The 24,679-nt window shown below is 41.6% G+C and overlaps 1 protein-coding gene across 1 annotated transcript; it reads left to right on the top strand.

Annotated features, from left to right (window-relative positions):
• Window positions 1-16,395: 16,395 nt before the first annotated feature.
• LOC128810327 (ribosyldihydronicotinamide dehydrogenase [quinone]-like) lies at window positions 16,396-23,020 on the top strand. The gene is made up of 7 exons (XM_053983107.1): window positions 16,396-16,406; window positions 16,570-16,622; window positions 17,723-17,887; window positions 18,771-18,901; window positions 19,853-19,966; window positions 21,308-21,400; window positions 22,278-23,020. Exons 2-7 carry the CDS (start codon window positions 16,616-16,618, stop codon window positions 22,449-22,451), a joined length of 684 nt encoding a protein of 227 aa, XP_053839082.1. The 5' UTR covers window positions 16,396-16,406; window positions 16,570-16,615; the 3' UTR covers window positions 22,452-23,020.
• The last annotated feature ends 1,659 nt before the right edge of the window (window positions 23,021-24,679 follow it).

Raw genomic sequence — 24,679 nt, 5'->3', positions numbered from 1 at the left:
TTTTCTTCTTTTGCATGTACAGATATTTTAATAGTAACTTCATTACCAAAGAAGAAATGAACTTTAATCAATCATGAAACCAAAAATCCTAGAAGGTAAAAATGCTGGTCAGAGTAAAACAGTCATTTTGCTATTTTACACTAAGAAACATTTTCATTTTTATAAAAGACAGTAAAGCAGTAAAATGAGTATGAATTAGAGAGTGCACATTCCTTTACTCACAGCAGTCTTGCCTGGAGAAATTTGGGTCCATATTATGCTCTTCTTCTCTTCAGACTGACAAAATAAGCAGTGAACAAACAATATCATGAAATATTTAGATCTATGGCAAAGAAGTATGACTCTTCTACTAAGTAGTGCAGCAAGATCAATGTGCAGGTGTTCATGTCAAGCCTTTTCAAAGGCTTTCAAAAATCTGTTTGTAATCCTTCTCCCACAGTCTTGCTCCATTGTGGATTTGAGCACACCGAAAAATCTTCATCTCTGGGGTGAAAAAACACCCCAGATCCAGGTGGCAATCATGCCAAATGGCCATGCCTTGGTTTACCTCAGTGAAAGACCCAAGTCAGGTTCATCAAGAGCCATCAGAATGCACCTTTTGGTTAGCCTGATACCCTGAGCCTGCTGTTACCATACCAGTCTTTAGTACATAACTTGTTTCAAACTGCTAGGCAACAAGTTTGAGTGCTAAATGCCAAGGCAAGAGTAAATGCTGATGGTTTTATTCAAATATGCTTACATTATATCTTCAAATAGCTTTGCCATGTGTAGCACAGTTATGGGTGAAACCAGCAGCTGCCTCTAGTCTAATGCCCCTATACCAAAACCCCTCAACAGATTTAACTCTTCTCCCCCATCTGCTGCTCTGTTCTCCCCTCTACAAGTCACCCTGTTCTAAGGGCAAATTCCCAGAGACCTCTGGTTCTCCATTCATTATGTTCTCCAGAAGGCTTTTGCCAGTTGTTACCAACAAACAAGGATTTATTTTGAGACTTCAGACAGGTGAACCTTTCTTTCACCAGCCACAATGTGTTTCTTACTCCTGGAAGCCAGTAGCTGTGTGGCAAATTAAGAGTCTGCCAGTTTTTTGCCACTTGAACTCAAATGCAAAACCAGATGAAACAGCCACCATCTCCACTTCCCTAAGTGGCCACACTGGACCTGTCAACCAGACTGTGCAAAGCATTTATACCTTCACAAAAAGAGTGGAAAATCTCTACAGTGCTGTCCTAGGTTAAGGAAAAGGACCCCCTTGCAATTGTATGTGCAACTCTACCCTGCTCTGAAAATTCTTCTGAGTGGGAGTAGTAAGACGAGGCAGAAAGCTGGCTTAGATCTTGAGAGTGCCAGATGGGAGAGAAAGCTTGTGATGAGATGCAAGCCACAGGGAACAACTTTCCAGGAAGGCAAAGTTCCAGAAGCTACCATCAGGAAAACAAGCCTGTGAGAAAGCAAGTCACAGTCTTTCCAACCAAAATTTGCCTCACTTTAGGTATCACTGAACATTCAGTCTCTTGTTGTCCTGAAATACTGAAGAGCATGACCAACTACTAGATAGAGATGGGGGTAACAAGGACCTTACATTTTCCAAAACCTTTGAGATAATCTAAATGTTTTTCCTTCATGCCCATGCCAACCATCTTCTAAAGAAATTCTATTAGCACTCTAGGGTTCATACTAACTGTTTTCTATTGATACAAACATCGGTTCATCTACTTGTTGTAGCAGAGCTACAGTGATTTTCAAATAATTTCAGATCGGGAAACGCACCAGATAATGACAGCTATTTAAAGAAACATCACACAATTTCCACACACTAACCAGGAAGCAGATTCCTCCTAGCACACAGTATGAAAACAAAACCTTCCACATCAAGGCCACTTGTATTTTCTTTGCTGTAATCAGTTTGTTGACTGGTCCCTGAGAAACTTCTCTTTATGACATTGCATTTTGCTGTTATTCTATTACTGCTCATTCAAAACTTGGAGGAAAGCACAGAATTATTAAAGGTGATCTCAAATTTGTGGCACTTGCAAGATATCCAAAGCTGTTTTGCCATAGACTTCCTCTGAATAGTGCTGGGCAACTTGTTTCATCATTGTGTTGGGCCTAATAAGAGAACAATTTTTTTTCACCAGAGTATGGTAATATCAAATACTGTGCCAGTGGAGTAATTCAGATATCATAAAACAAACATAAAATTTTGTTTACAGCCCTTAATGTGCTCTTCAAAGAAAAATTCCAGGCAAAGGGAAGAGCGGTTGCCCTGCACTGGGGGCGGAGTTTAGGAGTTTTCTATCATTAATAACCTCATTGTGAACTGTGAGTTGCAGGGAGCATACACAGCGCCTTTATCATCCTTGTTACCTATTGCCTCTCACTTGCAGAGGATGTGGGTGCTGTGGGTTACCAGAAAATGTTTGTAGAATGTGTTCCTCTTGCTTAAGAGCACAGTTCACAGTGAAACCAACTGTTCATGAACAATTCCATACCGCAGCCTTGGATCTCATTCATATCTGCATGGGATTTATCAAGCACAGGGTTGGGATCTGCACTGGAGCACTCTTGTCTCCGAGGCAATCTCCCTTCAGGAACAATGAGCTGAAAACACTGTTCTACTGCCCTTGAAGGAGTGAAAACACATCAGGGATCTTCTGTTAGTTTTGGCAACTGTTGGCTGTAAAAGTCAGTGTGGTGGTCAACTCAAACCATTAGTCACAGATTCCCACTTAAATCAACCTGAAATAAAATTGAAGTGAAATTTCATTCAGAATGTTTTTCTCTAGCCCACTGGATACCATCATTCAGCACATTAAATATTATTTATCATCTTCCTGTACATTTGGCAGACCATTAGATCCCTGGTAAAGAATGGAACTTCATAAATCTGAGATTATTACTTTCAGCTTTCCCAGGAAACTCCTAATTGTACATAACTAATTTACTTTACTGTATATTTGCAGTGTTACAAAAAACACTGGTTATTGAGTCTCCCAAGTGACCTCCATGAAATTAAATTTTCTAATAATGCAAGGGAGGGAAAGGATATGTTTAGAAAGGAAACCATGTAAGCCCTACAAATAAAAAACTGAAGAACTACAGTTCTAGATGGAGGAAAAACCCTCTTTGTAAAAAGCACCTGGGAGTCCAGCAAGCAGCCAGGAAAGGTCCAAGGACACAGAACGAGTAGGAAGGCATTGATTTCAGGTCAAATTTTTAAAATTTTATATGCAGTCAGTGTATCAAGCTTTTGGATCTTTTGGAAATATTCATTATATAAATTTAGTGAAAATGGCTACCTTGTTTTTGCTGCATTTGCTAATAGAAAATATCTACTTTGGAAGAAAAAAAATAAAAAAATATAATTCTGTGCTTTTGTGCAGGCCTTATACTCTGTCCTTTACTTTTATTACATATGAGAGTACACACTTTTCATGTAAGTACAGGCATATGCACATATATGTAGTGACTAAAAGGAAAAGAAGTTCACAAAAAATTAAGCCAAATTTATGTGGCTGGTGAGATGCGCTGGTTTTAATCTTACATACTATCTCTGTGGAGACTTGGGTATGAAACTGTGCCTGGCACACACCTGAATCAACAAGGCAAGAGGTGCTTTCTGTAACATCTGTAGTATACCCAGCCCCATAACTACGCAGGAAGACTGGGAAGAATAATCATTTTCCTGGAGCTAATATGCCAAAGGGCAAATATTTTCACATGCTTCTAAACAAGATGTGGATCTAGATTTGCTTCACCATCGAGTGGGGACTTCCCTTGATGGGAAAATCATGAGTATATCATGAGCTTCTCCATCACAGTGATTTTCCAGGCAGGTCTGAAAGAGACTAGAGTGGCATCTACAAATCCAATATTAAATTGAATTAATTACAGAAAGTTCAATGAAAATTTCTTAGCACACTGCATTTGTGTAAAAAAACAAAAAAATCCAAAAAACTAAAGAATCATCCATCAAAGGCAGCCCATCACTACACCGCTATCCTATTTCTGATCTGTCTTTGACATCAAGATTCAGCTTCTTATGGTGAGCACCGAAGTAATTGGCAGAAGTTCAATTTGTATGAATTGTAACATATAAGCAATACAGTACAACTTCATGCAAAACATCAGCAGCCAACTTCCTCCTAGTAACAGTCACAAGTTGAACTCAAGAAAGATCAAGAGGAAATCATACTGGTTTAATTTTTTAAAAGGATACTTAGAAAATTCATTAGAAGATAGTGTTAGCCTTTAATAAAGGGATATGATGAGATTTTAGGATCTTTTTGGTTTTTTAATTTGGTTTCAAAATAAATGACTGGAGTTTTGGTTTAGGCTTCATCTCATGTTTATCTCCCCACACACTTCTAGAATTCCTTCAAACCACAAATCAGTTTCTTAAGAGATGAGCTTTTTTATCTTTTCCCCTCTCTTCTCAGAACTCAGCCATTCCAACCCAGAGGGCTCATGTTTCAAAGCAGCAAGACTTCACACTCATCAGTAAACTTGAGATTTGCGCAGTTACTAGGAAATACCTCTGTATTCAGGCAAAGTTCTTCTAAAGCAATAGAACAAGAAGGCAGTAAAATTGATACAAGACAGCATGATGTACGTGTACAGATTTTTGAGGTGAAATTATGGATCTTGGCCTTTTCTCAGGAATTTAGATTAAAATCAATACAAGTGTGGTCAATTTACTGCCTGCTGGAAAAGGCGACACAGAATCCCATTGCTGGGACCATGCCGGGCCCAGGGAGCACTTGCAGGGAATATAAGAATAGTAAATCAGAACTCTACAGCTTCACTCAGCTTCTGAAGAATTAAAATGAAAGATGTTATGCATATGGTTCAGGAAGGATATTGAAGTGGCCAATTTTGTCTTGTTCAAAACCCTGGAAAGCAAGGCAGGAGACTGATGAAGGGATGGGTGTACTCAGCGAGGCAGCAACCATCAGGGAAACAGCAGCAATTACTTCCACCATTCTTCTGTTGCCCCAGGAGCATCTGAAGGCTTTCCTAAGCTCCACCATATTTCACTTTCCAATTTTTCCATTTTTGTCTACATCTATGCAGCCTTGACATCCTTGGGCTAGTTCTGGCACCGGGCTGCTCCTGGCTGCACCTCAGGGAACATTGTGGCACTACTTGTGTGTGAGACAGTCCGGACCACCAAAAACTGAAGGGTTTTCTAAACAGGCATGGAAATGAAACAATGCCCATCACAGAATACAGTTACAAGGAAATGAAGGCTCAAACAGATCCTGGAGAAAGGCAGGCCCACAGGCCTGGTGGTACTGTTGTTACTCATAATGTAATTTCATTATGTATGTGGTCCCTTTGCTTTCTCTCACAACTTCCTTTTCAAAAGCTTGTACAATACACGTGCTAAGTAAGATACCACACTACTGTTATACTGGGACCAGCTTGTACATGGCTGCCAGACTGCTCAGGATCTGGCCTTTTTTAATCCCTTCATGCAGCCTCCACTGTTTTTGTTGCATTTTCTAAGTGAGCTCAAAGCCTATTCTCTTCTGAGTCCTTCAGCATAACCCTCAGCAAGGCAAATACAAAGTTAAACAAATCCCAAAATATTCAGCAGGACTTAGACACCTCCACAGCAGTCCAACAGAGGAAGGAAGAGGGAAGGAAGGACAGGACTTTTAAACAACTTCTCCTTTTTCACAAGCTCTTCCTCCAAGAGCTCTTGCAAGACAGCATTGTAAAGTGAGAAGCTGCAGAATCAGGCTTCAGTTTGATGAAATCAATTCACTGCACAGGATTTTCATTCAAAGGGTTTAGTATTAAGGCGGGTAGTTTGAAAAGCTTTTTTAAAAGTGCCTTTTTTTTTTTCTCCTGGTAGTTATATGGAAAAGACACTATAGAACAGACCTGATCTCAACTCCTCTAGAACAGCTCCTCCATAAAAGTGTGGACTGACAGAGATTGTGAGATGTCTGTTTTGTAATAGAGACAACTGCCAGGATTAAATATTATTTATTAGTAATATTAATATTAATAATATTAACATTGATCTTTTATGTTAATTAAATATTAATAATAGACTGTTAATAATGTTAATATTATTTATTAGCAATATTAAACTACACTGTTCCATGGATCAATCCTATAGAGGCACCTACTGGGGAAGTACGTCTGCTGAAGTTCTGTCACTAGGTTCCTCTTATATTTAACAACAGTAGCAGTTCAAATCCCAAGAAATTCAGCACATCCTTCCATCTTTCATTACAAATTTGAGATAAAGATGTGAGACTTTTTCTGAATATGGCTTCATTTCTGAGGTAGAGTTTTGGAATACAGACACGGAGATATAACTTCATTAAAAACTGGGTTTAAATCTTTTGGCTTCACTTTTATAGAGGAAGTGTCTGTAATTGCAGCTGTACTTAGTCTGTCTGCAGTAACTGTTAGCTATTCTAATTAATGATAATCCAGGCCCTTTTAAACTCTGTAACCTCTGACATTAAAAGCTGCCAGTAAAATTTAAGATATTTATGCAGGTAACAGAAATTGCATCTTGGACTGCATATGTTGGCTTTATAAACACAGGTTATCAAGCAGTAAAAGCTGACATTACATACTGAGGTAACTCAGCTGACTGCTTAAACCTTGTACCCCACAGATTAAGTAAAGACTTGTACCCAGTTTAGGATGAGCCCTTCTGTTGTCAAAAAAAGTTATTTCATTTTTTATCAATAGTGAAGATTTACATCCAAGACTCACAGTCTTATATTCATGCAAGTTATTTAGTTTTGATTCTGGATCTTACAGCAGACTTGTTCTTGGTATTCATGCTGACAGCTGTTTTCCTATTAGACCTATATACTATTTGAATGCAGCAAAGGTTGCTCTATTTGGAAAATCACGTACGGAGGGAAACAAAGGCCAACTTTCTCTTCTTTCACATTGCATGACATCACTTCCATACAATCATTTCTCTCCATACACCCACATTTTTCATTTAAGAACCAAAATTATTACTACAATTTGGCACATGATGCTGCACAGTCCTGGGCTCTGGGAAAAACAGAGTTAATTTTTAAAGCCCAAAGTCCAAACTTGCACAAGCTGCAGCTCATCCCTTGGCTCTGAATGTGTCTTTCTAACTCTAGGAGAAGGCAGAGGAAATCTTCCTGAGCAGCATCCCTAACACATGGCAGCACTGCTGCATGCAGCATGATTTCCGCATTTTTTAGATGCTGCTGGCTCTGAGCCAGGTCTCCCTTTACACAACATATCCTGTAGCACAGAGGGGTTAGTATGTCGTGTAACACACCTTCAGCCTAAAACTATTCATCTACACAGCCCTCACCTGCAAATTCTGCAGGGGGCCAGGAAAAAATGATGCAGTCTAGACATCTGACTAGACCACTGCCATTTCCTTCTCATCACACAGATTCTCCACCCCAAGAAAAGATCACAGCAGGGTTTAGAGGAAAGTGAACAGTGTAACTGTTCAGTACAGCTACTAAATAGGATGGTATGGATAAAAAAATTATCAGCAAGATGCTCACACACACAGATCCTGGAGGTATACGCAAGCATGCAGTCCCACATCTGTTTCAAACAAATGGTATTTTCGTAATCTTTTATATGAATCCCAGCATGTAATTGTAAGCAGGCAGTTTTCCAAAATACTGTTGTGTTGTGCAAGTGAGAAAGCAAATAATAGATGCTATGTACTACACAAAGAACTATCACAGTGTCATTCTTCTCTAGAGACCTTTCTAGTGAAAGAATGATTTTAGGTTTTATGCTGCTCCAGGGTGGCAAGTCAAGCAAGGAGGCTGGATGTGGCAATCAAAATGAAATTGAAATTTGTCTCTGAGAACAAGACTTTCCAGAAGCAATGTCATGAGGAGAGGACATGGGCATTAGAAAGTCAAATATCAGCCCTCATCAGAAACCATAAGATGAGCTTTAGGAGCATTACCTGCCATGTCCATGAAAATAAAGGAATTAGTCACTACATCATAAAGGATGAAATTATTACAATTAGTGAACACTGAGGGCAAGACATTCACACAGCCTTAATCCAAGTCTTGCCCCAGCACATATAAGGCTCAGCAGAAGCCTGGCATGTTTCCAGAAGGCCTGAAAACACCACTGTGCTTCAGAACATATTGCTGGGGAGAATCGTTTGACTAACTGCCTCTGCAGCAAAACCACCGACACCTACGAGGTTATGCAAGCAGCTCAGTGTCCTATGATACTGCTAGAGCAATGCTCAGAGAAATTCAAGTGTGAGCCATAAACCATCAGGTTATGTATTCAATTATATCCAAATCTGCCTGTACTGCAACAGATGAAGTAAAAAGTTTGAAGTCTGCCATGAAACAGAGATGTTTGAAAGAGAGCAGTGTAAGTGCATCTTGGTTAAAGATTTTGGTAGAAAAAGAAGGGAAGAAATTGGTTTCTGTTAGTCCCAGACCAAATGTTCCTGTTCAAATCCTATCATATCACTAATAAAGCAGATGAGTAGTTATCCACAGAGGTTTCTATTCCCTTATTGTTTTTTTAAACTCAATTCCATGACTCATTTACACAGGCCAGGAACATGTAGTTCATGTTCTTGTTCCCATTTCTCTCATATTTCTGTTTATATTTTCATCTCCTTTCTTACAGTTAAAACAACCTTGGTTGAAGAGATTACATGACAGCAAGGCTCTAAACCACCTCTAAGATCAGCTCTAAACCACCATCTTAATTTACAGCTCTGCTGTGGAGCAACATTTGGTCACAGCAACAGCATTCTTGAGCAGAGTGCATCCAAGCTTCATCACCCTTGGCCCATTTTCAAGCAGCGGAGCAGAATGCTGTCAGCCTTCATATCACTTGTGGACTGTGATTCCCCAGAGAAACAGCAGCAGGAGGGGAGACGTCCTTCCTCCCCTCACTCTCCTGGAACACTCATCTTGGGCACTAGTTGACCTTTTGAAATAAGCATTCATGATAACCAGCATTTTCATAACCTTAGCCTTAAAGCCCTTCTTTCAAAAGTAGCTTTTTATTTCTGAGTGCTCAATCTGAGCTTGCTCTCATGGGTGCCTATTGCCAAGGGTTCTCTAAGGAATATACGGATACAGGGGCTAAGTGGCCCTTTGGTGCTCCCACCCCATCTCTTTCAAGATCGGCATCCAAAAATCAAGATAAATGAACTTGAGTGAATGACTGTTCAAAACAGGAGTCTATGCAACTTTCCCATGGCCAAGGAGATTGTCAGTGGAAGAAATTAATTGTTATTACTTCCCAGATTTGCACATATTCCCCTGACTGTCCTACCTCTAAACCACAATAATTTTTCAGAGTGTATTCACTATCACAAACACTAATGCACACTTTTCCAGGAACAATTGTGCTATCATTGCAGTAGTTTGAGAATGGGAAGAAATTACATATATAAGAAATTAGCATACCTTGCTATGCTATCTTCCCACAAGGTGAAACTGCAGTAGTGAGGGATTCTGTTATGGGACAGAACAATTAAAAGGGAGAAAAAAAGGCTATGATGCCTCTTTACCCAAAAATGTATGGAGAATCCTTTAGGTTGATCATTTGAGTTTGCAGAGAGAGGAGAGGGAAAGGAACTTATCTCTCTTTCAATTTTCTACTTGGGGTTTTGCTGTAAGCTTTGGCTGCTGCTACAATACTTGTCAGGTTGAGCCCCTGAACCACAGAAATTAATCCCAGAACAAACTATTTTGGCTTGTGAGGTGGTGTGAACACAGGATGCTAGATGACAATAGGCCACAGAAAAGGTCAAAAAACCCAATGGGGGAAGCAATGCACATGCTGAGTGCTGTGAGAGTCATGCTGAGTAGCTGCACGGATAACTGAGTTTGGGGAATTTCTCAGCTCTGCTCATTGCTCTTGGGGTTTGCAATACTGCAGATAGCAAAGAAAGGGGGAGGGGAAGGGGCTGGGCAGCACAGATGTATGGCAAGGAAGTAAATCTCAAATGTAAGGGCTCTGTGTCAGCAGTGTTGGATCTGCACTACTAGTTAGGGTGCTGCAGGGAAGTAACTTTGTTCTTGCGCCTTTTGCATAGGAGGTCTGGGAGCAAATGGGGATACCCCACAGCAACATGAAAAAAAAGAAGTATGCATATAGCTGTGTGACTAATGCCCCTTAGTGCCTGGGACAAACCTTTCTGAGCCATACACAAGTCTTTGCCAACTCTTTCATGTAGACCAAGCTAGAGGCAATCTAAAGTAATGGGGCACATTGAGTTGTGTGAATTTTAGTTCATACTACAGCAACAAACTTAATCTTTTTCAAACCAGAACTCCCAAAACACAAGCAAATCATTGAATTAACAACAACTTGTATGAATATGTAATTTTGCATTGCTCTAACCTCCACTCGGTCAATTGCCAAAACGTTGTATTGGTCGTCCTGTAAAACTGCAACATCTCCCCTTCAGGGGAGCTTACCAAGCTGGCTTCTGCAGTGTACTGGAGTGTACACCTCCTTATGTGGGAACGCCTTCCTCCTTTCCCTGCGTGGAGAGGAGGCATGTATGGGTACTGGTTACATTTCTGTGAAATTACCCTTTCACACCTCTGATGACTGGGATCCCGAGAGGGCGGGAGTACCTATCAGATATGGTAACGCTCTAGCCCGGCAAAGGCTTACGTTGTATATTAATGTTATAAACCTACTATTTGTCTGAGAGAATCATAGCCCATGGCAGCGCTCGGGCCCTGACCTGGCAGGGGCTAAGAAGGTGGGATGCAAGCATTCATTTCCCAAGGGGCCACCAACCAAACCCCACTTGCTCCCCTGGGCAGCTTTTGCTGGCTGCAGCCTGCACGGGGTCCATTGGCAGAGAGAGAAGAGCTAACATGGACATCCTGGAAAAGAGGGTTCAGGAGTCAAAGGGTCACAGAAAGACAGATTATCTGTAGCCAGCCAACAGTAATGCAAAATCAAGTAATATCAGGAATATGTCTTGAATCATCTGCTTCCCCAACCATTTTGGTACATCCCAGGGGGACAACTACCAACAGGCCTCCACTCCCATACACAGAAGCAGGCACATATCTTTTCCCAAGCATGCACGTGCTGATTATTTTATTTTTCCCCTCCTATGTTATAGCCCAATGATTAAGACTGGAATTGAAACCCTGTCTCCCTGGAGAGAATTTTATCACAGGTTTTGCACTTCAGGGCACCTCAGCCACGAAACTGTAGAAGAGCAGGAGGTGAGGGCTGGGAAAGTCAGGGCACCTCCGTGCTGGAGAGACTCCCACCTGCAGAAGAGAGCGCAGGCAGCAGCAACTCTTGCATAGCACGGCTGTGGCCTGCTGGCTGGCCCTGGTAGTGCAGAGAGGAGTTTGGATCCCAGCTCTGGCTCCGGGGATTTTCCCTGTATTTCACACTGCACAATCATTACCTATATAATTCCTGATCAAATCCTAATTAAGAAAGTTTTCTCCTGGTGGATTTTGAGCATAACAGATTGGACAACACGCAGTTTAAGGGGCTGAAGTTTTGCCCATAGGCGGACTGGAGGTGGTTTTATCTTTTTGTTGAGCCTCCCTTTGTCTCTAAGCATCAGTTTGCCTATCCATCAAACATTAATCATTACTCTTAATTTGTATCAAGTACTATGATAACAATATCTGTTCTATGAATAAACTATTAAATGTACAAGTGAAACCCAAGGTATCTAGATTCTTTATCTGACATATAAAACAGACCGAGAAAGGATGGTGGAAGCAACAAAATAGCTGCTCAGCAGAGCCACACCTGGCAAACACAAGAAAGATTTTTATCAACTCCCTATTTGTTTTGCAACTCCCCGGACAAGGGAGAAAACACACTGGTATGGGGGATGGACCTGATGCTCCGTGCGGCTCAAGGTGTTTAAAGCAGCTCTCGGCGCCGTTCTCGGCTCTCCAGCACCCCCAGCTGGGCTTCGGCAGGGCAAGCGCCCTCCTGACTATTCTGTCGCTCACAACAGGCTCAATTAGTTGGGGGCACTAAAGACTGAAACGTTGCTTTGCTCCTATTGAAGCCTTTGACAGTCGGGTTTTGTTGGAAATCCAGAGGGGCCTCCCCCCCGAATATTGGCCTCTGCATAACATTATCCTTTTGAGCGCTGATTAAGTAGCTGGATTTGTTTTGAAACCAATTGTCACTGAGCTGCTCACTATTTCCAGTGCCGGGTTGTTAATCCTGAGCCTAGGCAGGGCACTGTGTGTTAAAACAATTTTCCTTTGATGACTCTTTTACCAGGATGGCTAGCGCTCAGCTCATGGGATGGTGTGTTCCTGTACAGGGCTTGATCCCATACCATAGCTTGATTCCAAGTCAATAAAAGGCTCAACAGTAACTGGAAAGCAATCACCAAGTTACTATCATGGGTTCATCCCATAACAAACTGCCAGGATGAGGTCATGGCACACTGAGCAAGTGGGTGCTCCCTGTTCATTTCCCTGGCTTTTTTCCCCATGGCATTTGCAGGTGCACGGAGTGACCTGTCAGTAGATGTTTCAGACTGGTACTCTGGCATGTGAGAGGAACCTGTAAAAATTCCTTTGGAAAGAATATCTAAAATTAGTTGCTTCTGAAATACATAATGTCACACATGTCACTGGACTCACCAGAGGCAGCCCCTTATGTATGTTCTGCTGCCTCTCTGTGCTTGATCACCTGTATAGGATTGTTTTCCCCACCATAACAGACTTCAGGCAGCAGCTGGGCTTCTTTCCAGCATTGCTTTTCAAATCTAAAGAAGCATCAGCTTGAATATGAAAACAGAATGCCAGCATGATGGATGGTCTTTTCTCCATAATAGACAAATGTAAATCTTACATTAGGGATAGAAAGCAATTTTGATGTGCAATGACTATTGAAACAGGTCCCACAAGTTTTTGTTTCATCTAAGGGAAGAATTATTGGCATAGAAAATCTGCTTAGTCCCTTCTTCACCTGTCTCCTGAAAAAGCTCAAAATCTTTAAAACTGTATTTCAAACTTGTTCAAAGTCAGATAGGTAGAGCTGTAGAATATCAGCAGATTTTAAAATACCTTCTCAGAAAACTATGCTCAGATGTATTCAAGTTTTTTTTATATCATTGCCATTCTCAGTTCAAATACTCCATAAAGTACCTTGCCCTGAAATTAAACTGCTTATTCATTGCCTCTTTAAGTACCAGTTAATATTATTTTCACTCTATATTTACAGTAACTATTCCACAAGTATTTGAGGGAGAGTGAAGACACTTCTTATTGCCTTTTGCTATCACAAATGGGGCAAAGAAAGACACTCACATTTAGCAAAGAGTCTCATTGTTCAGATGCAAAGACAAATCCTAGATATGCCGTGCTTTACAGACAAAGACTGAATTCATAGCCAGATTTGAAACTTTAGCGTCTCATCAAAAGAGCATTTCAGGCCAGACTCCTCAGTCAAAAATTACAGAAGGGATTACAAATTTGAAAGTAACAAATTTGTATTTGACTGAACTAGTCCTCTTACACCTGATCTGCTAGCAGAAGCTGCAATTCCGTTTCAAACAGATAAAAGCCTTAGATATATATTTAATTTATACACTTTCATAGTGTTAAATATTTAACATCACAAAGTTTAAAAACAAGCTAAACAACTGATAAGTGATGTTTTCTGGGACACTATCACTGTTCTGGGACACTATCCCTGGTTTGCTTTTGATTAAGAGACTGTATTACAGACTTAACCCCAGAGGTTACCATTTTCAATTTCTGTTACTTATTACCATACAGACAGACTGAGAAGAAAACAGGTCACAGTGAGAGGCTGTTAGTCCCACAGTCCTCCTACTTCCTTCCTTCCTTCCTTCCTGTTGCACAAGCCCATCAGCCTTTCTGTCTAAGGAGAAAGATCAATACAAGAGTCATTGTCATCTTTTTCACATGACAAAACAAGCCTATGAATTAGCTCCGGTGTTATTGTGGCACGTATGGGGAGAAAGACCTATCTTCTGTTGGGTATTATTTCTCAGTTTCTCCTTTTTTCTTCCTTTTCAGTGCAGAACCGCAGTACTCACTGTTTAGAACTGTTCCCCTAGTCGCTGTGTTCTCTGCAAAAGTCACGGAAAACTAATCTTAAATAGGAATTCTCTCACACTAACAATTTGTTAGCATCGTTTTTCCTTGCTATTTATTATCACTGGCAGCAAAGATTCTAAAAACATTGCCTTAGGGATTAAGTGCTCGTGCTTGGTGGAGGCTTCACTTCTGCTGTAAAGGTAAACCCTCACCCTGGGCGCTAGAGGGCACAACAAATATCCTTTAGATGCACAGTATCTTAAAATATTGATATTCTACTCCAGAGACGGAACCATATAAACAGTAAACTTCGTATCAATCCTAGGAAAAGGCATAAGAATAGTTAAAGTAGTTCCTGTGCAGTTATATTCTAATATATTTCATTTATCCTAATGAATTTCTTTCCTAAGATGACCATCCCTTGCACTCTAACCCACAGTAAGCAATTTGTATAGAAGAAAATGCACACATACACACACAAATACGATATTAGCATTTCCACACGAATTTATACAACAGCTATTGTGCATCACAACCTTGTGTGCTGTGTCATCTGATAAAGTGGGAGGGGAAAATTTTCATCTAATTCAATTGCTGAAGAAATCAATCAACCTAAGTGCTGCATGAGCTTGTACTTTACAGTGGCATCTGTAATTACTTTGATTGTGTTTATGGCTTAACTCTTCGCTGCCTTGAAGCAACAAACCTGTCTGTTTCAGAGTGGTTTAGATGGAAGTGCTGAGCTCTCCTCTCCTGGATCCAATGACAGTGGGAATGGCACCAGGGCAGGTTCAGACTGGACATTAGGAAGCATTTCTTTACCAATCATTCAGTGTTGCTGTTTCCCTCTAATCCTCCCCAAGGGATTTATTAACAAGAACCTGGGTTACTCTCATCTTCTGCGGTAGGTCACTACAGCACTCATCTGCTATTGCATGTTAAATTTTTCAGCAATTCTTGACATAAAGACTGGAGCTTTCCTGTTCCAAGGTCATCCCAGTGCCTAAGAAATAAAATGATGTCCACTTCCTATCTTTTCCTTCACCAAAACATAAAGTATTTTTCTGCAGTGAAACAGCTTCAACAAGAACTGATCATGTACCCACTCCAGAATAAACAACTTGCAGTGTGATTTGGGGGTCGTTCTTTAAGAATGGGTGCTTGGTTTCTCTCAAGCTGAAGACAGAATTAAATCCAACTCATAAACTTTCTAAATAAATGGACCAATAAGCAAATACTGCAGCAATTAAAAAAAAAAAAAAAAAAAAAAAAAAAAAAAAAAAGTATTTCCACCCTCCTCTGCTATGTGTCCAATGCCTGCCCCAAGAAAAGCAATAGAAAATCAAGTTTCCTGATTAGATTTTCAGAGAATAAAAGTTATTCATCTTCTTTAGATGCTTTGGGGCTACAAATCAAGAGTAAAAGTATTTTGGATACCAGTAGGGAAGTGTATCCATAATATATCTGAAGAATAGTATTTAAGCTACAAACCTGTGCCAAATTCCTCCAATAGGTAAGTCGTTCATAGAGCAGAAGGGTTGTTTCTAACCTCTATGAGAACTAAGACCAGCAGAGTGTTCTGAATGCTGCTCAAGAGGTTAGACAAGTGAAAGTTATTTTCAGTTTTTGTGAACCGTAAGAGATGCTTATGGGAGACAAACCAAGCAGATTGGCCTCACTTTTAAAATAAAGGGTTTTGAGCTGACTATCACCACACAGGAGTAAAATCTTCTAATTATGACAGATAATTTCACACACTCATCAGCTCAACACTCCATAGCAGTCAAAAAAGCACAAATTTTACATCAGGAATTAGAAGGACCATGGAGCAGAAAATCATCAGACTACTGGGTATATGTAAGGCATGTCCACAGTGTGAAAACTATGTGTAGAGATGGTTCCTTCACTTCAAGAAATGATACAGCAAAACTGGAAAGGGGCAGAGAAGAGCACTGGGAAGGATTAAAAGTACAGAAGGGTTTCTGAAAACAGATCGCCCCCGAAGAACAGTCCAGGAGTAAGGTGGTTCAGCCGGCACATGCTGCAGGTCCACAAAATCACCAGCAGACAGGGGAGAAGAGCACGGATTGACGCTTCACTGCCACTCACAGTGCAAGAGCTGCAACTGTGGGGTATCAAACGAAACCAGATGAAAAAAGCCGGAGCCGTGGCTGCGGGCGGCGCCGATCCTCATCCCGCCCCGCGCTGGCGCTGCCCTAGGGCCGGCCCGGCCGCGTCGCCGAGGAGTCAGACTCGATGATCCTTCTGGGTCTCTTCCAGCCCAGGATATTCAGTGATTTTGTGAAGGGTCTCTCCCAGCCCCGCCGCAGGTGTGCTGCGGGCCCCGAGGAGCAGGTAAGGGCAGCCGGGCTGGCGCTGGGGCCGGAGCGCCGGGGCCATTCTGGAGGCACTTTCCAGAGGACGGCACGGGACCCGGAGCGGCGCCATGCACCCGGCGATTCCTCTCGCACCTGTTCCAGATGTTTCTCACCTGCGAATCTCTCACTTGAGTTCTCAGGCAGCACCAGATTATCAAGAGTGAAGTTCCCCAGCGCTCCCCAGCAATGGCAGGTAAGAGCAAATCCGGGTGAAAATGCTCCTCGCTCCAGCCCTGGGCGCTGGCTGCCTCAGGGATGGGGCCTCTCTGCCGTGTTTAGTTGGGACGCTGAGGTCTTACTTTTCCAAACGACTGAAATTACTTCAGTAAGTGATGCCTTGGAAAACTCCAGTCTCTCCAAACACTCTGCCCAAGTGCCCTCAGCTCTACCAAAAGGGAAAAAAATTGGCAGCTTTGCAGAATCAAACTGAGCACCTTGGGGAGCTTGTCCATCTCCAGGCACTCCCTAGAGCTGCCTGTTTGCTAGGAGCTGATAGGAACAGCAAAGAGGCAACTGATCCTTATATTCCAGAATAACATATAGAAAGGAGTTTAAAAAGGTTGTACACATGTTGAATTTATGATAGCATTTGACCTGAAAGTTTTAATTGTCTTTTTTTGCAGAACTCTTGTTTCATGGACACTGTGCACCCACGTGAAATAATTACCTCTTATTATTTAGGTTAAAAATGAGCTGTTTTTTCATCAAATATTGAGTTTGGATTCTACTGGTTTCCACTGACAGTGTAAACTTGCCTGTCGCCTGGCAGGTGTTGCTCCTGGCTGAAGCTGTGTCCCAGAGAAACTGACCTCATGAGATACCTGAATTTTTGCCTTGGAAGTCAGGAAATAGGAGCTGCATGTTTTGCAAACCTCGTCCCTTGTCCCAATAATCCCTATAAATTTGGTTCTCTGGTTATCTATAAACAACTGCTATGGCATAGAAAATATTTCCTTTTTCCTTGTTGACTCAAGAGAAGGGGCTGTGTTGTGCTGATGTAGGGCAGCATGACCTGCTATGGAACACCCTGCCTGTCCACTGAGTTCCACCTAGGAAAGCCCAGTGTAGCACAGAATTGCTGGGCTGGGCACGTGCAGCAGTCAGTGCCTCAGGAGTCACTCAGTGCTGCTGAGCAGGAGCCAAATGCTGCCACTGTCACTCTGCTTTCACTGCTTCTGTGTCCTTGGGAAAAGACGCTACAGAAAGAGTGAGGAATGAGCCCCAACTCTACAAACTGTTCTGCACTTGCCTCCTAGAGTCCAAATGGCCTCCTGGATTTCTTTCTGCCTCCAGGGAAAAAAGTCCTGATAGTCTATGCACATCAAGAGCCCAAGTCCTTCAATGGATCTTTGCTGAAGATTGCTGTGGAAGAGCTGACCAAGCAGGGCTGCAGCGTCACCGTGTCGGATTTATACGCCATGCAGTTTGAGCCCAGAGCAACAAGGAATGACATTGTTGGTGAGCCCAGCCAAAATATCCCTCTCTCAAAAAGCAGTGACTTGTAAGACCCCCTTCAGGTGTCAGAAGGCTGAAAAAAGTCTCCCTGAAATCTTCCCTATGCTGAACAACCCCAACTCTCAGTTGGTCTTGATAGGAGAGGTGCTCCAGCCATCAGATCCTCAAGAGATTAATAAGAAACAAAATTCATTAATAGGAAACTTATTCATAACCAGACATCTGCATTGCTGAAGGTCCACTCCTGAACATGAACTTTGTATCTCAGTGAGATTACTGACAGGAAAAAACACATTAGCACGTGTCCATAATCAGCCTCTAAAGACCATTTCTCATGGAGAGGAAATGCCTTCAGATGCCCTTCTGGGACTTGCTACAGTTTAGTTCACGAGGCTACAACTGCCCCTGTCTTCTGCTAGAGACTGATGATCTGCTCGTGGAGTCAGTAGAGCTGGCCAATACTGGTTCCCCATCCCTTGGTGAATTTCCCAGTTATAGAGGCAGGAAAGCACCTCCACAGTGCTTACAACTGCAGGATGGCCTCAGTGAGCCCTAAGGCAGAGGCAGAACAATTCACAACATTCTCTTAAATCTTCCACCTGCATCCCCAGAGTCCTGAGGCAAACCTAGGTCCTCATATTGCACTTCCTGTGTCGCTACAGCAAGGTGCAGCTTTAGAACTCTGAGATCCTACGTTCCTCTCATTTTTGAAATCAAGCGACCATCAGCTGGGTTGATGCTGAATATCATCCAACAAAGACAAGAAAGTAGGAAAAATGGAAAGCAGTAACTCAGTTTAGAACTATGAATGGCAACCTGCATTCAACTCTTATCTGGCACTGATACTGCACAGGGGCAAGGAATGACTGTTCAATTCTACCCACAGGTCACCTGCACAACTCAGAAGCGTTCGATTATGGTGTGGAAACCTGGGAGGCTTACAAGAGAGGAGAGTTGTCCAAAGACCTGGTTGAAGAGCAGAAGAAAGTGCAGGAAGCAGACCTGCTGATTTTTCAGGTCATTATTTTAAACAGAATTCAGTTGTGATGTTGACTTTAGGTAAATGGTACAGTAAAAACTACAGAGCAGTAGTACAAATATCTGGGTCATTACTACAGCAAATCCACTAATTGAGTAGCACAATGATGCAGGTTGAAACAACAGCAACCCCAGGAACTCCCCAACACTGGGCCAAACTTCCTGATGGATGCACAAAGACATATGTGACCCTGGATGTCAGACAGGCTGGCAGGAAGCAGAGGAAGGATTATTTCCTTGTCAAGGAGCTGGGGATAGCCAGTGAAGTCAGGGAATTGGGCTTTCCCTAGCAGACTGTTCTCATTTGTTGCTGAGTTGCAGAAACATTACTGGGAATTGATAACGGAGCTTTACAGCCCATCTCTATTCTCCACTATGCCAGCTCTGTCCCCAGTGTCTACAAATCCCAAAGTACTGTGAAGGGAAGTAGTAGCCTTACCTTTCTTTGTGTCCCTGTTGGCCTTAGACATGGCTTGGTGGCATCATGTTGGCAGGGTTTGAAAAAAAGTCTTTCCTGTGATACCCTGGCATTTGTTAGCAGACTGTCAGATCAGAACTGATCACCAGATGTCAATCCTGCTAATAACATATTCGTTTCTGTTGCATTTCAGCCATAGGAGACATGACTCTGTACAGTCTTAAATATGAATAAAATGGCACCCTCCAATTAATCATATTCCAACTTTATTCTGGATGGAAGCCCTCACATACACCACAATGTTGGTGTGCTGTAGATGCTCGGGTCTGGCCCTATGCTTTACCACAAACAGAAAGCACTTCAGCTTCTTTTGCCAGGCACAGTTACTACCTCTACTGACAGAGAGCTGGAGAAGGTACATACAGGATCTGAGGACAGGATTTGTCCTACAAACCCGGCCTAAGGGTGGCCCAGACTCTCTGTGCTAACCAGGTCATTTTCTCTTTGCCTAGTTTCCCTTGTTTTGGTTCAACATGCCTGCAATCCTGAAGGGCTGGATGGACAGAGTCTTGGTCCAAGGCTTTGCTTATGATTTGTCAAAGGTTTATGATGGTGGTTTGCTCCAGGTATGTTTTTGGAATTGTTTTATTAAGGTCAAGACTTGCACCATATTCTATGGGGCCTTGTTCACTCTTTGCCATTGTAGTTGTTTAGAGCTCTCGCTTTTCACTGCTCTGAAATAATGCTTTGGTAACATGTTGAGTGATTTTCTGGGTTTTTAACACTGTCTGGAGGGTAAGAAATTAAGGAGACTGTAGCATTTCCTAAAGATTTACACTGTCTCCTAAAGACTGGCCTACTATGTGAGCTATATAATTTTTTAGGAGCATAAGAGTATCCTGTGGTATCATACAGCTTGCAAATGGTTAAAATCAATCCATTTCCTATAACTACAGTCCTCCTGCAACTATAGCACTGCTCTTATCTGTAATGACTGACACACTAGGTGTCAAAGTCCTGTTCTGGGATTAGATGTCAAAGGTTGGACTTGAACTATAAAACTTAATCAGAAATCTGAAATACTCAGAGTATGAGCCTCTGTCACAACTGTCTACTCTGAACCTTTTCCTCTCTGTAGCTTTTCATTTGGCATGAGCAGTATCTCATTGTCAATTCATACATTTTTAATTCCCCACAGCACTGAGAATCTACCTGAAAATTCTGGCCCACTATCTCTGATAGATCTTATTTGGTAACAAATGTGGTATCAAAAAACAATCAATATTAGTTTCACATTTAGTTCACTGCATGTTAATCCCTGTTAGTTCAGATGTTCTTAACAATTTCAAACATTTCAGTTTCTTTAAATTTCAGAAATGGCTGCCTCACTGACATAAATAGGCATAATCCTCAGTGATCACAGCTGCAGATGGAGTACAGGCTCAAGACATTTGGGATACTGCACTGGAAAAATGTTAGTTTGATTACAGTAGCTAAAACTGAGATGAGAGAAGCTGAGCACCTGGCTAATACCATAATCACAGAAGCAGAAGAAACATGGTGGTTAAGCAAGCCCAAGTTTGAAGGGAGACTTTAGCAAAAAATTTCTGCAGAGAGGACAGGAATAGAGATTTTTCACAGTAACAGAGGGCTTTCCAGACACAGTTTTCCAAATGTTGCATAAGGAAGAAAAAGGATCAGCCCTCCTTCACACAAGGGTGTCAGACACATAATTTATTTTCTTTTTAACCCATCTCTGCCCAAAGCCCAAACACTCAGTCCATTGATGTAATTGTATGACATCAATCTTTGCCTCAGAACTGCCAGCCCTTGGAACATCTGGGGAGGAAGTGGACACCCCCTCCTCTAGAAATTAATGCTGTCCAGGTTCCCCCACATATCTTTGGAACTATTCAGCCACTCTTCTTTAAACATGTCTAACTCAATCACTACTTTCCTAATTCTAGGACAAATTATCATTGTTTTCTTTCACTACGGGAGGAAGCAAAGAGAAATATGCAATCAGAGGCGATATTCGCTATCTCCTATGGCCCATGCAGGTATAATATATGAATATTTGGATACTGTTTGCTTTAACTTTTACTATTCCAGCTACTTATAAACAATTGTTTTATTGATCATTTTATACAAAACATAATAAGAAATAATTAAGTTGCCTGCTCCAAGCATCTGCAGGTTATAAACCGGACTCTAAAATCTTAAGATTACTTCAAAAGTCCATAGAGTTTTAAAGTTGTTTTGTCCCCCTTCCTCCAGCTTGCAATCGGGGGAAAGCTTCTGCTGTCAGCTTTTCCAGTGTCTCTGCTGTTACAGGATTTCCTTTAGCTTTAGCGTGCAGGATTTCTGTTCCCTGTGGTTATCCAATATGTGAAGGATGCCATAGTCTCATCCCCACTGCAGTTACCAGCTCCTTACCCCTGAGGAGCTGTCCAGCTGCACAGCTCACAAGTAGATGTGACAAAAACATGAAACACAACTCTAAATTCAGAAACACACAGAGAGAAAATGGCAAGCTGAACTTCCACAGGCACTAGCCTTCATGCAGGATCTTATGGCTAAGCCAGAGGCAAAAGCTTAAAAACCAAACCAAAAGAAAAAAAAAAAATCCAGGAAACCAACATGGAAGTAGATGTGAAACACACTGCAGTTCAGGAAAAATCTGAGGAGGTTCAAACAAAACAATGAACTTTAGACTGTCCCTTATCCCTGCAAATTGAACAGCGTACAGCATCCAAAGAGGACAGTCCTGTGTGTTTAACAGCAATTTTCTTCCCTTCCCCTGATAAATGCACAGGTTTAGAGAACCTGGCTGATATCGGATCAGAGAAACAGAACAGATCTGAATCTTCCATGCTCTTCAAATGAAAGTAAGAGTAAATATTTCCTGAGGCATTTCTTTCTTTGTTTTGCATCCAGCATGGAATCATGCACTTCTGTGGTGTCAGAGTCCTTGAACCTCACATCTGTTATGCTCCAGAGAATGTCTCTGAGGAGAAGAGGAAGGAGATGCTGGCTGCCTGGACCCAGCGTCTGAAGACTCTTTGGAAGGAAGAACCCATAGACTGCTCTCCTGAGTGGTATTTCAAGTAGTGTTCAGGTGCAAGACTACAAGATTTTTTTTTTCTCCATTATTTTTGATGCTCTGTCTAAATACCTGAACACTAATCTCCTAATTCAAATCAAATTGATTTTAAGAATCTTGAATACCACATCTAGCAGTTTAACTGACAACATAGCATTTATCTTCAGTGATTCCCAAGGGATTCCCTTCAAGGATGGGTGCAAAACTCTTTGTATTGTTCTCCTTGCTCACATGAACAGTGTCATCCTGCCTCCTTATGGTTGATAACACACGTGATATTTCATGGCAGATTATACCATTATACTGCTTGTCAAAGAGTAAAGTACATGGCCAAGTTTATTTTAACTTTTTTTTTTTCCTTTACCAGGGAATATCTTGCCCATAACCAACTTTTCATTTTAAAGCCACTTGTCATTGGTTGTGAGAGCTTTTGCCTTGGAGCAACAAAACCAATCATGAGTAGTGTTGCAAAAGGATGTACCATTGCAAAGTGTCTTACACAGGTGGAAAGCCTTGTGGGCAGCCCCAGGCTTTTAGACATATTTACAAAGCAATGTTAAAGCCATAACAGATACCAGAAAAGTGAAAAAAATGCAAATTTTGTATATTGGTATATGCATGAATTGCCTTCCTTTGTAGACTACAACTTCCATTTGTAAAGTATGCAACTTCCTAAAATCAAATGGACTTCTCTATTTTGATTACCCTTTGTAGAGGCAAAATGGAATCCTAGTTTTTTCCTGCCCTCTCACACCAGTCACCTGTTCCAGTTTGCTCCTGTACGAAGTGAAGGGCCACATCCAGCAGAGACATTTCCCAGGAAGCAGAGCTGCCCCAAGCTGTTGCAGATGCCTGCTGTGGGGCATGTGAGCCTAAGTTTTCAGATTCCACAAGGGTGCTGCTGTTGTATGCTTTGGAAGCCATCAACTGTGCAGTGGCAGTGGGTGGTGAGCTAAGAGTTATTGTCCTTGGCCTGATGTTCTTTTAGTGTGTGCTATGCAGGGCATTGTGCTGGGCTGCACATGTGTTCTGACACATGCCTTTTCCAAAACTCAGGGGAATTTTACCACATAGAAAACCAACAGAGACTCGTTTGTGCTTAGTAAGGAGAGAGAAAAGAAGTGACAGTATTGCTGCCTTAGCAGCACTGGAAATGTTACAGCCATTTTGAAGTAAAGAATAATTGTCCTTCTAAATCACATTATGCTAAAAGTCAAATGTCACACTGCCAAACCAGCATTGATGTCATGAGAAAGAAACTACAATCAGGTGAGTAACTCGTAGCTGCACTTCAGGCTGGGGAGAAGGGTATAAAGGAACATGCTTTCCTCTTCCATTTAGTCTGGGTATTTGTTTTCTGTTACTGCTGGCCCTGCTCTCCCACAGATGTCTAGGCAGTGGTCTGATCTTTTTCTATGACAATTTTTTCCAGAAATCAGGGTAGTATTTCTTTTATTTGGTGTTCTGAAATGGCAGGTTAAACATGCTTGCAATTGCAGAACAATAGAAGAAAACAAACAGATACCCATCTGAACTATGTTACCAAGAAGCCTCATAGCCTAGAAAAACCAAAACTGGTATCTTGCAGCAAGGTGCCTTTAATCCAGGTTTCAAAAAACCTGACATTTAAACCAGGTGTAGTTCATGCTGTGGTTTAATATTTGGTTCCTGAAGCAACATCACTGAGGTGAGCTGCCTGCTTGCAGAGGAATATATTTTGTAATAAACTATTCATCAAAAGTTTGTGCTGAAGAGAGAAACAGCTAACAACTAATACTATGCACAATGTAAGTACTAGTTCTTTTCATTTCTTTTTTTTTTTTTTTAAGAAAAATCCTACTGTGTTATTAGCTAGATTAAAGCCTAAAGAGACTATATTCTACAAAAGAGATGCAAAGAATTAAAGCTGATGGTACACTCAAGTCAGTGCTGGATAATTGTGTCATCATTCTAAGAGTATTAAAATGCTCATGCATTTTAATGCAGCTTGTTTCATGCAGCTTGAATACACGGGAATTCTGATATATTTGAAAAACTCAGGAAGGAGACAAAAGACCAGATTCTTCCCCAGGACTGTGGAGCCAAAATACCCCATAGCTTTCTCTGAATTGCCCTTGATGAAATGAGAAAGCATTTTGTTGACATCCAACAGAGAGAATAAACCAAGACCTAGCCATCTTGTCCATATAACAGACTGCCACAACTGCAAATACTGTACCCCAGTGAGACATACAGA

The sequence above is a fragment of the Vidua macroura genome, chromosome 1, assembly GCF_024509145.1.
Source record: "Vidua macroura isolate BioBank_ID:100142 chromosome 1, ASM2450914v1, whole genome shotgun sequence".
Taxonomy (NCBI): domain Eukaryota; kingdom Metazoa; phylum Chordata; class Aves; order Passeriformes; family Viduidae; genus Vidua; species Vidua macroura.
This window is presented reverse-complemented; position numbering and strand designations above follow the sequence as displayed.

Coding starts and splice junctions, on each gene's coding strand:
- LOC128810327 (XM_053983107.1), top strand. Junction 17,888..18,770: donor AACAAGGAATGACATTGTTG/GTGAGCCCAGCC, acceptor TTCTACCCACAG/GTCACCTGCACAACTCAGAA. Junction 19,967..21,307: donor ATGATGGTGGTTTGCTCCAG/GTATGTTTTTGG, acceptor TCCTAATTCTAG/GACAAATTATCATTGTTTTC.